At 42.4% G+C, this 17273-nt stretch overlaps 2 protein-coding genes across 2 annotated transcripts in view; both read right to left on the bottom strand.

Moving 5' to 3' along the window:
• The window catches only part of LOC131894796 (carcinoembryonic antigen-related cell adhesion molecule 1-like), a 50873-nt gene extending 44701 nt beyond the window's left edge, over positions 1-6172 (bottom strand). Inside the window, exon 1 of the mRNA XM_059245115.1 lies at positions 5903-6172. Within this exon, the coding sequence (XP_059101098.1) occupies positions 5903-6110 (208 nt within the window). The 5' untranslated portion in view covers positions 6111-6172. The remainder of the gene's footprint in view (positions 1-5902) is intronic.
• Positions 6173-8283: 2111 nt separating this feature from the next.
• The window catches only part of LOC131894693 (carcinoembryonic antigen-related cell adhesion molecule 1-like), a 72785-nt gene continuing 63795 nt past the window's right edge, over positions 8284-17273 (bottom strand). Inside the window, exon 6 of the mRNA XM_059245028.1 lies at positions 8284-8363. Coding sequence (XP_059101011.1) covers positions 8284-8363 — 80 coding nt within the window. The remainder of the gene's footprint in view (positions 8364-17273) is intronic.

Here is a 17273-nt window from a genome sequence, read left to right as displayed (position 1 = left end):
AGAATGAAGGGCCACAAGGAGAGCATCCAAATAAACAAAATCAGAAATGAAAAGCGATACATGACAACAAACAATGAGAAAATCTAGAGAATCATTAGGTCATTCCTCAAAAACCCTACTCCACAACATTGTAAAATCTAAAAGAAATGGACAATTTTCTGGAGAGGTATCATATACCAAAATTACATCGAGATCAGATAAACAATTTAAATAGACCTACAACACTTAATGAAATAGAAACAGTCATTAAATCTCCCAACCAGAAATAGCACAGGACCAGATGGTTTCATCAAAGAATTCTATCAGAATTTCAAAGCAGGGATAATACCAATATTCTTCAAATTGTTCCACACAATAGAAACCGAAGAAACATTGCCAAACTTTTTATGAGGCTACAGTCACCCTGATACAAAAACCACACAAAGATGCAACAAAGAAAGAGAATTGCAGACAAATCTCCCTCATGAACATTTATACAAAAATACTCAATAAAATACTGGCAAACCTAATTGAAGAACACAGTAAAAAATATATATTTTTTTTATATATCTACCACAATCAAGTAGGATTCCTACAGAGATGCAAGGATAGTTCAAAATACAAAAATCTGTCAATGTAATCCACCATATATCAAACTGAAAGAAAAAATCCACATGATCCTCGTTAGATGCTGAAAAAGCCTTTGACAAAATCCAATACCCCTTCAGGAATACATGGAAGATTCCTAAATGTAATACAGGCAATTTACAGCAATCTGACAGCCAACATCAAATTAAATGGAGAGAAACACAAAGCAATTCCACTAAAATCAGGAAGAAGACAAGGCTGTCCCCCCTTCTCATATTTATTCAATATAGTACTCAAAGTTCTAAGTATGCGATAAGACAACAAAATAAAATCAAGGTGATACAAATTGGAAAGGAAGAAAAACTTTCCCTATTTGCAGAAAATACGATAGTATGCATAAGTGACCAGGAAATTTCTACCAGGAAACTCCTACAGCTGATAAACAACTTCCCACCTTGCTGTGGGAAGACTGATTGGGTGAGTTGAAGTGTGAGGATCTTAGCAAGTGTCCTTTTCACCTCCCTGTGTTTCTAGGTTAGTTCTCCCTCTTCTTTCCAATCCTTGAATTCCATCAATTTCATTGAGGCATTCATGTAAAGCTGTGGGAATGTTAGACAGGGCGATTGCAATTTTGTGTGTTGAATATCCAGCGTTTCCATCTTATTTTCAGGGTCTCAGTTGTGGCAGCCATGAATAAGTGGTCTCTTGTGGCTGTGATCTAAGTGACAGAAGGTCCAGGCTATTGACTCTCAATATACCAGCTCCTCTGCAGAGACCATGGTTTCTGCAGTGGGATAGGACAGCAAGGCAGACCCTGTGAGACCCCAAATCCCTCTGCTTGGTGACTGTAGGGAACTCAGCCTCAAACTTGCAGAAACTCTGTTGGAACTGCTCTGCAATCTGAGTCATGCCTCCTTCTCTGCCTCCACAGAGATCACATCTGCATGTGTCCTGAGGGCTATCTCAGGCTCACATTCACAAGTATAGTCCTACATTAATACCTCGCTTGTCTCAGCCCTTCATGGTCACATCCTGGAGGATGAAATCTAGTAAATTACCAAGTTTAGAAATTATGCATCAGACCCCCCCCTCCTTTTTTCTCTCCCTTTTTATTTAGTAGCAGTGTCACTGTGGCTTCACCCTTTGGATAACTGTGTCTCCCCAAACCCCTTATGTATCAATGCTGTACTCACAATGTTACTTCTTGTTGTAACCATTTGGGGCTCAAACCTCAACAGTCTGCTCAAGAATGATTATTAATGCTAATGTTGACCAAGGTGGTATGGTATTTATGATGTGGCTGGCCCAGTATTAGTATCTGGTTTCATCTATATGATGAGTCTGTCACATAGAAATTATTTCCATTCAGAGGATGAAAAACTGGAGCTTAAAGTGGTTTTCAAAAATTATTTAAATCTGTACGGTTAATCAGAGATAGACCTGGCTACCTGGCTTCAAGGCTAATACTAGCTGTAGGAATAATTGTAGCAACATTTTTTTCTTCCTGTGTGTATGGTATTTTGCCAAAAAATGTTATTGAATTATTATATTAAGTCTTTAAAAACTACTATGAGGCAGGTGAGGATGGGCTATAACCTAGCATCCTAGCAACAGAGGCTGAGGCAGGAGGATTGTGAATTTGAGGCAAGTCTGGGTTATATAATGAGACCCTTACCTCCCTAAAAGTTCCCCCATTCTAGTGGAAGGAGAAAACTAAAGATGAGGATGAAGATAAACAAAACAGAGACTAGAGTAACTGCAAGAAACAGATGCACCAAAAGTTGGTTCTTCAAAAATGGTTAACAACATTAGCAACCTTTTCCCAGATTAACTTTGAAAAAAGCAGATGGACATTACTACAATTTGAGACCTCACCATCCATTCTCAAGAATATGAAGAATTTCAAGAGCACTCAGTAGTTATATGCTAACTGTTGAGTGGCCTAGATGCAATGGACAAATTCCTACAAACCTAGAGATTCTTTAGAGGTAGAATTGTGAAAGAAACAAAATTGAATAGCTGTAAAACCAATAAGATTGGATCGACAAAAAATTGACAAAATTTCAGACTTTGATAAGAAAAAAACACTGAAACTGGATAGAAGTCCAGCTTCGTGTAACAAAGGTCACACATCGAAACCCACAGCCAACATCATATTCAGTGGGGAGACTGACAGCTTTCTCTCTAAGATCAGGAAGAACACAGGATGCTGCTGTGACCACTTCTGTTCAAGAGACTCTTAGGAGTGCTACACATGGTCATTAGGCTAGACAATGAAATGAAAGTGCCAAATTATGAGGTGCTAAAGATATCTGTAGATGACAGGAATTTGTTCACAGAAAATCCTTAACATTCTACAGAAAGTTCTCAGAACTAAATGAGCAAAACTAGTAAATTTGTTGAATAATGAAATGAACATGCACAAGTGAGCTGTATACTACTATTGACCATGAACAAATGGATTTTTTCCAGACAGTAGTGGAACTTGAACCTAGTTCCTATTTCATGCCCTGCAAGTGTTCTGTCCTTGAGCAATAGTACCAGCTTTAACAGTGAACAATTGGAAAGGAAATGAAGAAAGTATTTATTTATGAAAGCACCAAAAAGTATAAAATACTTATAATTAACTCCACCAAGGAGATAAAAGACTTGCACTAAGCAAACTACCAAATAAGAGATGGTGAAAGAAGACAAGAAATGACAGCCATTGGGGTTGATGGGTTGGAAGACTTAATCTCATTATCACTGTTGTTCCGCAGTACTGGGATTGAATCCAGGGCTTTGTGCATGGTAAGCAATGCACTACCACTGAGCTATATTCTAAGCTCTTCTTTCTAATTTTTATTTAGAAACAGGATGTCACTAAATCAATCAGGCTGGCCTTGAATTGGTTGTGGTAGGCAGTTTTAGAACTTGATACTCCTGCCTCAACTTCTTCAGTGGCTGGAATTACAGGCATTAGCCAGCTTGCCTGAAAGATTTTTTTAATAGATGACAATATCAATGAATGTAGCCTATCAGTTCTATGCACATCAGATCAAAACCCCAGTGGCATTTTGCACAGAAAAAGTAAAGTCCATTCTAGCTGTCCTGAAACTCACTATATAGATCAAGCTTGCCTCAAACTCCCAGAGATCCACCTCTCTCTGCTCCCAACAGCTGGGGTTAGAGGCAAGCACCACCATACCTGGCCTTAAAAGTATCTTGAAAAAAAAACAAGAATAAAATTGCAGGACATCCTACATGATTTCATTTTTTAGTACAAAGCTGCAACCATCAAAATAGTCTACTGCTGACATAAAGGCAGACATACAGATCAGTGAAATGGAATTGGAAAGCCCAGAACTGCTCATGCACCCTAACCATGATTAAATTAAAGATTAGTTAATATGATCAATATGTGTGTTTATGGGGCACAGTTTTGCGTATATATTATAATGTGTGTCAGATATGCACAGTTGGTATATCCAGCATTTCATTGATCACTTTTATGTTTGTTAAAAACATTCATTTCTGCTGGCTCTTTTAAATTAATTGGTGTGAAACAGAGTTGTCCTATTGAGTTTCAGATATTTGAAGGCATTCTTGTTGTTCATCTGACCCTCTATGACCAGATGAGGTTTGATTAGGCTGCTAAGACTGCACAATGTTGGAAGAATAATCAGTTAAACAAGGGATGTTAGGAAAATGGGATATCCAGGTAAAAGAATGAAGTTAAGCCTTCACCTAACAACATATACAAATCAACTTTACATGGATCAAAGACCTATAATGGATTTTGAATGGTGACTTGATTATGATGCCAGGTGCATCATATGGGCCTTTTGGCTGCTTATATGTCTCTGCAGAACAGGCATGTTTGGTACCTGAGGAGGACAGAAGAGGGTGTTGAATTCCTTGGAACTTCAGTTACAGACACTAATAAGTTGCTATGTGGGTGCTGGGAATTGAACCCCTGTCCATTGAAAGAGTTTCTAGGGCTCTTAACTATTGAGCTATCTCTCTAGTGACATAAACCACACACACACACACACACACACACACACACACACACACACACACACACACACTATTGCACATCACAAAAAATCGGTTACCAGAAAAAAAGAGTCTTGTGCAAGGAAGTCATGCTGTCAATGTTAGCATGAGGATAAGAAACTCAGTAAATGGGCCACCAAGATGCTCAGTTCAGAAGAGTGCCTGCTGTACTCCCTCCAGTACCTACCCCCAACTGCCACACAGAAATAAATTCACAAACAAATATGGGCTAGTAAAATATCTTAGCAGATAAAGGGCTGGTTCACCCACCTGAGTTCAATCCCCTGTCCCTGGAGAACTGGCTCCCACAAATTGTCCCCTAATCTCCACACGTTGGTGTGGGACATGCACACAAAATGAACAAATATGCAAAAATAGTAAGAAACTCAATACAGGTCCTTTATATCTACGGATTTTATATTTATGGATGGAAATCTTCTTGGAAACAAACTACTTGGAAAAGTATGTCTACAGTGAAAAATGTATTGTTTTCTCCTATCATGGTCCTGCACTCAACACAATAAGACTAGTGTCTATGCAGTATTCATATTAGGTATTGGAAATAATCTAAAGAAGTTTTGAATGTGTGTGTGCGGGGGGGGGGGTGAGGGGGGGAGGAAGTGGGGGGTGTAGAGGAACATGAATATTTTACTACATTCTGAGTGTTGACTGTGTATCTGACTCAGACACTAAACTCTTAATCACTTTGCATTTCCATTTGCTATATTGACATTTATTGCTATTACTTACAGAGTTTCACGATGTTTTCTGGGCTGGGCTTGCATTTCTTTTTTTATAAAGAGATTTTCTATTCATTTTACATATCAACCACAGATTCCTGTCTGCCCCCCCCCAAGTGTTCCCCTTCAATCCACCCCCGATGTTTCCTCCTCCAAGGCAAGGTCTCCCATGGGGAGTCAGCAGAGACTGGTACATTCACTTGAGTGGCCTTGTACTTCTATGACTCCTGCTTCGTGCTCTCTCTCTTTTGAGACAGAGTCTCACTATGTAGCTCTGGCTAACCTGATAATGGCTACAAAGACCAGGGTGGTTGGGAACTCATAGAGATCCAACTGTCTCTGCCTCTGGTGTGCTGGGTTTAAAGGCATGCAGCTCTGTGCTCAGCTTGCTTGGTGTGTTATCATGAGATTAACATGCATCCATCACCAAGCTGGTCGTATTTGTAATTTGAACCATGTTTTCCTCCCTGTGACTTTTACCCATTCTGCACCCTGTTGATAAAGAAACTGCCCCACCCCCAACACTATGGAGTAAGAGGGGAACGGAGGTCACTCACCTATTACATCCAGCTGGATGGGGTCACTCCTCTTGGAACCGAGTGGATTGGATACCTCACACTGATAGTCCCCTGAATCCTTACTCCTGGCAGGGACTATTTTGAGGGTTCTGTTGTTCTGGCTCAATGTCATCGTATTGGTGATCCTCAGACTCTGGCCTTTGAAGAACCAACTGACAGAGTTATCAATGTCGATTGTAGGGCACATTAGGAACACAGAGACCAGGTCTTTGCCTATGGTTTTGTTGACTTGGATGGAAGGTGTAGTCACTGGATCTATAGATAAACAAGGGATGGGGCCAACTGAGAGTCCGTCATCTTCAGAGATCTCAGACAGCTCCCAGGGTCCATAGAATGAAGTGACCCTGTGCAAGATCACATCTTTGGCTTGAAGACATGGTCTGCAAGAAGAAAGCTGAATCTTACTCCATCAAGATCACTCACAGTGACCCTGACTCAGGATATTTGTGTAGATTCCACACTGGGAGCCTCTTCAACCCACCTGTCCAGAAATCTCATGGTGGGTGGAATGTATTTCCCAATGATTTTTGTGGGAATTCTTGCTCCCACTTTCTGCGAGTGTGAATGGTCAGGTCCCTCTTTTATGAAATAGCCTTCTGTTTATTTTTTATTAAATAATTTGTCATGGGGTTAAGATGGCCCAACTAATCTTAAAGGTGTTAAAGGCTAGTCCTGAGGACTGGGATAAATCACTAACTGAAGAATTTCTGTTTGTAGAAAAAATTGTATTTCCTGCCCCATGGATATGAATTAAATACTACAGAGAAGAAGTGAATAATCACAGTGCTGACCACAGCCTGCCACTCTAATCCTTAGTACTGATAATTTTTGAGACAATGTCTCACTGTACAGTCCTAGGTTGCTTGGAATTTGCTATGTAGACCAGGCTGGCCTCAAACTCACACTATCTATCTGTTCTTCCTACTCAGTGCTGGCATCAAAGGTGTGTGCCACCACACTCAGCTGACATTTGTTTTTTGAACCTTGAGAAGAGTAAGCAAAAGAACATCATCAACTGTCAGTGCCATGGTTCACTCTGACTCAGAACAGGGCTCTCAGGCTCCTTCTCCACCTACTCTTCCATCCCATGGTGTCAGAGCTAAGCCAGCCACCACACATGAGACATAAGAAGACCTCTGAGCAGAGGTCTAGTCCTCATTTGTAGGGATTATTCTCCTCCAATTTGAGAATAAGAATGGGAGCACAGTTGAAAGCCCTGGGAGTTCCTTGTAGGTCATGGAGGTCATAAAATGAAAATGGAGAGAACAGAAAAGCTTGTGTTAGGGACCGAAGGAAATCTTGACCTTTGGCTCTCCTAACCATGGAAAGTCCTCACTAGCTAAGGCTTTACAAGGCTGGGAGAACCTCCTCCTCACATTGCAAGCTCAATCCCTATCAGCCAGAAATCAGAGAACCAGGAGGCCATTAGGCATAGGGATGGAACTTGGAGGAAGACTGAGTTTTTGCTTGTTCCCATAGACATGGGCTGGAAATTAAATGCTACTGTACCTTCCCAGAAAGTTAAAAGACTCCACTCCAAACCCGGTGCTGATATTTCAGAGATTCACTTACTAAGGACTGTTGTCCTTGATTGTGGTCTTACTGAGGACAGTGACAGTTATTGAAGGGGCAGGTATAAGATCCACTATTATTAGTATTGATGTTGGGAATATAGAGCTCTTGGGAGGATGACTGAGCTCTCCATCGACAAACCAAGAGCACTGTGGAGTTGCATTAGTATCTGTGTGGCAGCAGATGTGAGGTTTGTTCTTCAATGGAAATGAATATTTGAGAGGGATATGATCAGGACATCTGAATCATCTGGAGCAAACAGAATAAAGTCACATGTGATGTCAGCAGAGGGAAGGGAAAATCCTGGTTTTTAGAACACCATATTATCTCTTTGAGGTGTGCTTTAACCTTACTTGAGAAAGTCCTACCCAGAGCTGGGGTACAGATTAGCAGAAGAGTACTCATTCAGCATTCACAAGCCATGATCTATCTCAAGCACAACACACAAATTTTCCCACAGCACACAGTTGTGTGCACTGAGACTGAGTGTGACATGTCCCCTGTCTCAAAAACCCAGAGCTTCTCTAGTCAGAAGTCTCTGAAGCCCATTTAAGCTCAATGCTTTGCCTGTCTACATGTGCTTGGGCTGGGCCAGGATGCCCTGGCAGCCTAGGTATCTGTATGGTAGGTCTGTGTCATGAACCCAAGGGGACTGGGACTGATATGGTAGCTCTAACTCTCTATATTTAGGCAGTTGTGGCCAGGATGAAACAGAAAATATTTACAGGTTATGTTCAGAGAGAATGGATTACTTGGGGAGGCACTCACTGGTTTCCAGGTTCACATTCTTAGGGTCCTGTGTCAGTCCTCACAACACTGAGTAAAATGAGAGTCCTGTTGTCCTCAGACAGCTTCAGCTTGTCCTCTTCTGAGAGGCTTTGATCATTTATTGTCCACAGGTAGGTTGTATTCTGAGTCTTAGGCTCACACATTAATGCTCCTGAGTCCTCACCTTCCATGGGATTGGAATTGTTGGTTGTGATATTGGTCTTGGGTAGTGGTGCTGTGCTGACCACAGAGAGATGATTGCCCTGTGTGGTACTTCTGATTCTTGCAAAGGCCTCTTAGGACCAGAGACAGTCTCTTAACTTCCGGCCAACCCAGATCCTTAAAGAATCAGGCAGGAAGCAAATTAAAGGCAAATGAGTTACTGAGTGCTCAGAGATAACGTGGCCTCCTGTGCTGTGTATGGGAGAAGAAAAGATGGTCTCATGAGTGAACTCAACTGCAGTGTTTGGTGGTCAGACTCAAGACTTGGAATCAGAGACCTCATTTTATCTCCTGGTCCTCAAGGACCCGTTGCCTGCCTTGAGACACAAGGTTTGAGTCTCTGCAGCTACACTGACCTCCCCTTCCGAATGTAAACCAGAGCCCTCCAAGCATTTGCTGTTCAGGGTTGTCTACAGATAGTTCATGGATAGTCTTCTCATTGAGCCTCCCTGGAAACCTGACAGCCTGTCAGAGATCTCACACAGCTCATGATCTGGCTGACATTTACATCTGGCTGGGCCACAGGTGGGCCATTCTTGTCAGGTGTTTGATGTTGGTCAACAGGAATCAGGGAGTCCTTGTAGAAGTAACCATCTTATTAAATAAGAAACACAGAGCCAATGCAAAGATGAAAGTCCAAGAGGTCAGAGCTAAGAGTCTTACCCTTCACTGCTGCAGCTATCCTCTTCAGCCAAGAGACCTACTTCCTGTGTGTTTGTCTTTATATAGACTTTCTGTTCTGCCTTCTCATTGGTTGTAAACCCAACCACATAATTGCTTCGTCACTGCCTGTCTGTACAAACCTCCAGACACACATTGGAGCATGTGTCTGCAATGCTGACTGTATCTTTGAACACACAGAGATCTGCCTAGTTCTGCCTCCCAAGAGCTGGGATTAAAGGCATGTACTACAACCACTCAGCTTCTGCGATGGCTTGCTATTAGCTCTGACCCCCAGGCAACTTTATTTATTAACATACAAATAAAATCACATTTCAGTACAAATAAAATATCACCATAAGTCCTGTTTCCACAAAATGATCTAGAAGAGTGAAGGTACCTAGTACCATTTCCATGGTGGGCAGGCTGAAGATGTGGCTGTGGACAGATAGCTTGTGCTATCTACAACCTGTGTGACCCTGACTCAGTGACTGTGTTTTCCATCTCAGTTTCCCTATAATAGGACACATGGTAAATGATCATTGCCATGCCTGCAAGTTAACCTTAGATGTCAACAACAACCTGACCTTCCACCAAGCAGTGTCTATTAGTATTTGCCCGCAGGAAATAATCCCTAGGTAGGACCCCCAGAGGCAAGGAGCTGCCATTTGTACACTTTTTCTTCTCTTTCAGGCTCGTGACCTTCCTGTGAGGTCTCCGAAGACCATCAGAAGAGCTGGCTGATTGCCTTTCCTACCTCTCCACCTATGCTGAGCACACTGAGTCTCAGGAGGAGATGCCAGGTGACCTACCTCAGACATGGCTCTCAGAGTCTGACTGTCAGCAGGCTCCCAGTCTCCAATCTGTTGTTGTCCCCTGTCAGCTCCAACAGGAGATCAAATTCCAACCCAGTCTACAAGCTTTTTGGGATTCCTGGTCCAGTCTGTCATGGAGTTCTTAAGCAAAGCTGTTGGGGGGGGGGGTCATCTCTCTGTGAGACTCTCATGGTTTCCTCAGCCAGGCCCTGCCTGAGTCCTGAAGGGTCTTCCTCAAGGCCATGTTCATGATGAGCATCTAAGACCCTGAGCAGAGTCTAACATGCCTGAGCTCAGTTACCTCACTGCCTCTTCTCTGAGGCTGGATTCAAGTGAGGCATCCTGATTTATTGCCTTTTTCTCTACTGTGTGTCCTTTACTAAATGTTTGTATCACAATGTGAGGACCATAACACAGAGTCACCCAGGAATGACAGCTCTATAAGGTGAAGTAGGATTAGTTCTACCCATCACCCAGAGGTTGCAGAGAATTACTCACAGTATACTTGAAAATGCACGGAATAATCAAAATCACGATTCATTCTATTCGTTAGTTTTGCTTTGTAGCCTCTTGCATCATTCTTACTGACATTCCTGATGAGCAGGGATACATTTTTGTACATTTCCACTTTATCACGGAATTCAGGCTCAACTACTATTGAATTCGGCCGAGGAGTACATGAGGCTATAGGGTGCTTCACAGAGTTTACTTCCTTGGACCAGGAAAACAAAGCGTAATCCAATGGCATATTGTAGACAACGAGAAGAACGTTATTTCCTACAGCAACAATGGGTGGAACTGCTTCAATAGTGTAGTATTGGGCAGCAGTGGGAGAGGTCCAGTAGGTTAAAAGAGAGACTAAGAGGGAAGAGAGAAAAAAAAATCTATCATTACTAGGACTTTTGCTTTTGGTAGAACTTTGAAATGTGAGTGTTTAACTCTCAGCCTTGGTGTGTGTGTCCTGTTGAGGGGAGGTCAGCAGCATCACCCCCATTCATCAGTACCCCTGAATCTTTCCACTGTATGAAACTGGCTTCATAGTGTCTACACAGCTCACCCCTCACTGCCCTCAGATCCCTGCTCACACTCAGAATCTATGGTGAGTGTAGACATGTCTTGTCTGACCTCCTCCTCTAAAGACTCTGTGCCTTCATTTTCTGACCTTTCCCTGCTCTGTTTCTTCTGAAGTGCTTGTCAACCCCTGGGCCCACCTTCTAGATGTCCTTGCTGCTCTATCTTCCTGCCCAATAATAACAGGGCTTTGTGAGGAGGACTAGTTTGATTTTGGTTTAAACCTCTTTACCTCAAACAGGCTCAGATACCTGTGAGCAAATGAGTGCCCCAGAGCCTGGGGTTTATTTGCAGATTTCTCAGGGTCCTACATAATGATGTTGTTTACTCGCCCACTTTGAGTTTTACTTGGAGAGTCACCCTGATGGAGTTGTCAACTTGAGTCTTCAGGATACAGTGGCCAGTGCTGATAAATCTACAATGGTGAGCAACTGAGTTTTTCTTCCCCACTTCCCAATTCCCATCCACTCTGAGCTTCCTGATGGTCTCAGGCTTCAAGCAGAGCCAGATTCATTTCTCAGGCTCTTTCCCTCTCCCAGAAGACCCATCCAGTCTATGAGCTCTCCAACTCTCTACTCCCAAGGCATGTCTCCTCACCTGTGAGCAGGAGTCCCCTCCAGAAGACCTGTCCTTTGTGGAGAGGGGCTGAGGTGAGCTCCATAGTCTCTGCTGTGGGCTAGGCTCTTCCTCTGGAGAGGAGTTTTGACTCTCAGCCTGCTGCCAAGCTGGGCTCCTCTGGTGTCTGCTCTGATTTTATTCCCAGACCTCATCCTCCTCCCAGAGGAGGGAACCTCCTGGAGTCACATGTGCTGGGGGTGGAGTCTCTGTGTGTACATTGTTCTGTTCTTCTGTGAGTGCTGCCTCCCATCCTTCTATTCCTTTGTTGTTCAGTGTTCTAGAACATACTTTGAGCCGAAAGGCTGAGAAGTGTCCTGTGTCCCAAGAGAACAGCAGCTCACCCCAGGGCCTTGTCCCTAAACTTCCTAGAGCCAAGAGTGTATTTCCTTGAGACCCTAAAACCTAGAAGAGCCCAGTCTGCCCTGTGATCTCAGTGCTCAGGGAAGGTGAGATTTATTCCCAGCAGAGAGTGACAGTCTTCCCTAGTGGCAGGAAAAGGTCCAGCTGAGTGATGCCTGGGGAGGGCCCAGACCTGTCATCACTAGTGTCACCAGTCAGGTATCTCATGAAGGAATACATGTTATCTCAGGGGTTCATATTCTGGTGTGCAGGAGGAGGTGACCTGTGTTTCCTAGGAAGAGAACTCTGTGCTCCAGTTTCTTATGGAGGGCACCAGGGAGACTTCTCCACCCCTAGCTCTTGTGCTGGCTGAATGTGATTCAGGTCTGCCCATGCCCTCCCTGACCTTCTCAGTTGTCTTTGTTCTCCTTGGTGATTGCCCTGTGATCTCCCTGTCTTTCCTCATGGATGATGAAAGGAGGGAGGGGACTACATAGGGTCTCCGTACGTGGGGGGTCTCAGTGACAAAGAAAATGATTATGTGAGGGAGCCCAGGTCTGCTGGACCTGAGATGGAAACAAGGCTGCAAGATAGGTTCACACCTCAAGGAGTTTTCCCTGTTGATTATGTGGTTTATTGTCGCCCCCTGGTGTTCATGAGTAGACCTGCATCTCATGTTTGGGCTACTGCAAGGATGGTTGCCAAGCTACACATGCTGGAATGAAGCTGAGCACCAAGTTTCCCAGGAAGGTCCCAGTGAGCAGCTGCCTTTGAGGAACTAGGTAGATTTTTCTGCAGACTAGAATAGCTGAGGTGAGACTCACTGCCATTTTGATCTGCAGTTCCAGGAAGACTGATGATGTTGAGCCCCCTTTCCCATGTGTTTTTATTAGGGTTTTTTTTTTGGTTTTTTTGTTTTTTTGTTTGTTTGTTTGTTTGTTTTTTTATATCTTGTTCAGGGCAGGAATATCCAAGTCCTTTGCTAACTCTATAATCGTTTCATTCCAACTTTAAATTTTAAAGCAAAGTACATTCATTCACTAACAATAACATTCTAGACATACAACCTAAAATGAAAGCCAAACCAAACACTGCAAACTTATCAGTGTTGGTAATTCCTGTTGGTGTGTTAGTCTTTGAGATTCAGGTGCGGTAAGTCACCATTCCCTGGAATTTTCAAAAATTCCCCAATTATGATGATTTAAGCATACTTTGGAAGGCTTCACTCAATTGTTAGAGCTGGATTTCTTGTTTAGAGAATAATGCACCCTAAGTTGGTAGCACTTACAAGAACTGCATTGTACAGGGACATTTAAAAGTTGAAAAACATAATGGGGGTGAGCTGGGGGGAAGTTGAGGGGGGCTGGAGGGGGGAGAACAAGGGAATCCGTGGCTGATATGTAGAACTGAATTGTACTGCAAAATAAAAATAAAAAAAAGTTGAAAAACATAAATTCAAATTTGGGCTCCCAGTAAGGTGGCAGCACAGAGTTACAAATGGATATTGCTTGTTAAAAACCTGCTTTACATCAAAATCGTGTTCCATGTTGAGAGAGCGAGCATTCAGAGGACCCACACTAAGTACAGCATTTATGTGAACTCACTAGGGAGTATTTTGTCACTTTAAAATTACCCTTTCATGTTCCTCTTCCTATATGTTGTAGTGTACCTCTGCATATTTAATTACATGTGTACATGCATACATTATATAGGCTAGGATCCAATACAAGAAAGAACATGTGGTTTTTCCCCTGAGGTTGGGTGATCTCATTTAACAGTATACATTCTAAATCTATGCACTTTCCTGTAAAATTGGTGACTTCATTTTTCTCTAGAGATGAATAATATTTCATTTGGTACATGCACTAGACTTGCATATTGCATTCATCTGTTGATGGACATCTAGATTGGTTCCATCTCCTTGCCATATTGAATAGAGCAGCAGCAATCATGAGTGCCAATATCTCTATGGTAGGGTACAGGATCTCTGGGTATATACCCAGTAAAATAGTGGAGTCGTGTGGTATTTTCTAATGTTTTGAGGGACTTCCACAAGTTCTATATAATGACTCTATTAATTTTCACACCCACCAGCAGTGAATATGTGTTCCTCTTTCTCCACATCCTCTGCTACATTTGCTGTCAGTTATTTTGATTATAGCCAATCTACCTGGGGTGAGCTAGTATCTCACAGTAGATTTAATTTGCATTTCCCTAATGACTGGGGTTCACTATTTTTCCTGAGTTGTATCACTTATTTATTCTGAACACAAAAGCTGTACTGTATAGATGAATTACTTATATGTACCTGGCCTTAAACCATCTTGAAAAAAAAACAAGAATAAAATTGCAGGACATCATACATGATTTCATAATTTTAGTAGAAAGCTGCAACAATCAAAATAGTCTACTGCTGACATAAAGGCAGACATACAGATCAGTGAAATAGAATTGGAAAGCCCAGAACTGCTCATGCACCCTGGCCATGATTAAATTAAAGATTAGTTCATAGGATCAATATGTGTGTTTATGGGGCACAGTTTTGCATATATATTATAATGTGTGTCAGATATGCACAGTTGGCATATCCCGCATTTCATCTATCACTTTTTATGTTTGTTAAAAACATTCATTTCTGCTGGCTCTTTTGAATTAATTGGTGTGAAACAGAGTTGTCCTATTAAGTTATAGAAATTAGAAGGCCTTCTTGCTATCCATCTGACCCTCTGTGACCAGATGAGTTTTGATTAGGCTGCTAAGACTGCACAATGTTGGAAGAATAATCAGTTAAAAAAGGGATGTTTGGAAGATGTGATATCCAGGTAAAAGAATGAAGTTAAGCCTTCACCTAACAACATATACAAATCAACTCTACATGGATCAAAGACCTAAAATGAATCAGAGCTGAAAGTCATCAGACTTTTAGGAGACAGGATGAGAGCACCTTGAAATTGGATTTCAAATGCTGTCTTTGTTATTATGATGCCAGATGCATCATATGGGCCTTTTGGCTGCTTATATGTCTCTACACCACATGCATGTTTTGCACATGAGGAAGACAGAAGAGGGTGTTGAATTCCTTGGAACTTCAGTTAGAGACAGTAATAAGATGTCATGTGGGTGCTGGGAATTGAACCCCTGTCCTTTAGAAGAGCTTTTGGGCTCTTAACTATTGAGCTATGTCTCCAGTCTCATAAACCATACACACACACACACACACACACACACACACACACACACACACAAACACACACACAAACACACACACTATTGCACATCACAAAAAAAAAGGTTACCAGATAAAAAGAGTCTTGTGCAAGGAGGTCATGCTGTCAATGTTAGCATGAGGATAAGAAACTCAGTAAATGGGCCACCAAGATGGCTCAGTTGGGAAGAGTGCCTGCTGTAGCTACCCCCAACTGCCACACAGAAATAAATGCATAAACAAATGTGGGCCAGTGAAATGGCTTAGCAGATAAGGGGCTGGTTCACCCACCTAAGTTCAATCCCCTGTCCCTGGAGAACTGGCATCCACAAATTGTCCTCTGAAATTCACATATTGGTGTGGGACATGCACAAAAAAATGAACAAATATACAAATGTAGTGGAAAAAAGTCATTACAGGTCTTCTATCTATGGATTTTATATTTATGGATGGAAATCTTCTTGGAAACAAACTACTTGGAAAAGTATGCTTACAGTGAAAATTGTATTGTTTCCTCTTATCATGGTCCTGTACTCAACACAATAAGACTAGTGTCTATGCAGTATACATATTAGGTATTGGAAATATAGGTCAGTCTCATCCTATTCGTGATATTCAGACTCTGGCCTTTGAAGAACCAATGAATGGAGTTATCAATGTCCTTTGACGGGCACTTCAGGAACACAGAGATCAGGTCTTTGCCTATGGTTTTGTTGACTTGGATGGAGGGTTTAATTACTGGATCTGTGGATAAACAAGGGATGGGGCCAACTGAGAGTCCATCACCCTCAGAGATCTCAGATAGCTCCCAGGGTCCATAGAATGAAGTGGCCCTTTGCAAAATCACATCTTAGGGTTGAAGATATGGTCTGCAAGAAGAAAGCTGAATCGTACTCCAACCAAGATCACTCACAGTGACCCTGACTCAGGATATTTGTGTAGATTCCACACTGGGAGCCTCTTCAACCCACCTGTCCAGAAATCTCATGATGGGTGGAATATATTTCCCAATGATTTTTGTGGGAATTCTTGCTCCCACTTTCTGTGAGTGTGAACGGTCAGGTCCCTCTTTTATGAAATAGCCTTCTGTTTGTCTTTTATTAAATAATTTGTCATGGGGTTAAGATGGCCCAGCTAATCTTAAAGGTGTTAAAGGGTATACCTCAGGACTGGGAGAAATCCCTAACTGAAGAATTTCTCTTTATAGAAAAAATTGTATTTCCTGCCCCATGGATATGGATTAAATACTACAGAGAAGAAGTGAATAATCACAGTGCTGACCACAGCCTGCCACTCTAATCCTTAGTACTGATAATTTTTGAGACAGGGTCTCACTGTACAGTCCTAGATTGCTTGAATCTTGCTATGTAGACCAGGCTGGCCTCAAACTTACACTATCTACTTGTTCTCCCTATTCAGTCCTGACATCAAAGATGTGTGCCATCACACTCAGCTGACATTTGTTTTTTGAACCTTGAAAAGAGTAAGCAAAAGAACATCATCAACTGTCAGTGACATGGTTCACCCTGACTCAGAACAGGGCTCCCAGGCACCTTCTCCACCCACTCTTTCCATCCCATGGAGTCAGAGCTGAGCCAGGCACCCATCCATGAGACCGGAGCAGACCTGGGAGCAGAGGTCCAGACCCTTCTGTGTGGAATATTCTCCTCCAATTTGGAGAATAAGAATTTGAGCACAGTTGAAAGCCCTGGGTGTTCCTTGTAGGTCATGGAGGTCATAAAATGAAAATGGAGGGACAGGAAAGCTTGTGTAAGCTACAGAAAGAAATCTTGATCTTGAGGCTCTCCAAACGTGGAAAGTCCCTCACACAACCAAAGGCTTTCTAAGACTGGGAGAACCTCTTCCTCACATTGCAAGCTCAATCCCTATCAGCCAGAAATCAGAGAACCAAGAGGCCATTAGACACAGGAATGGAGCATGAGGCTCTGGGGAAGACTGAATTTTACCCATTCCCATAAACATGGGCTGGAAATTAAAAGCTTCTGCACCTTCTCAGAAAGCCAAAAGACTCCACTCCAAACCTGATGCGGATATTGCAGAGATCCAATTACAAAGGACT

This window comes from Peromyscus eremicus, chromosome 1 (genome assembly GCF_949786415.1).
Source record: "Peromyscus eremicus chromosome 1, PerEre_H2_v1, whole genome shotgun sequence".
NCBI classification, from domain to species: domain Eukaryota; kingdom Metazoa; phylum Chordata; class Mammalia; order Rodentia; family Cricetidae; genus Peromyscus; species Peromyscus eremicus.
This window is presented reverse-complemented; position numbering and strand designations above follow the sequence as displayed.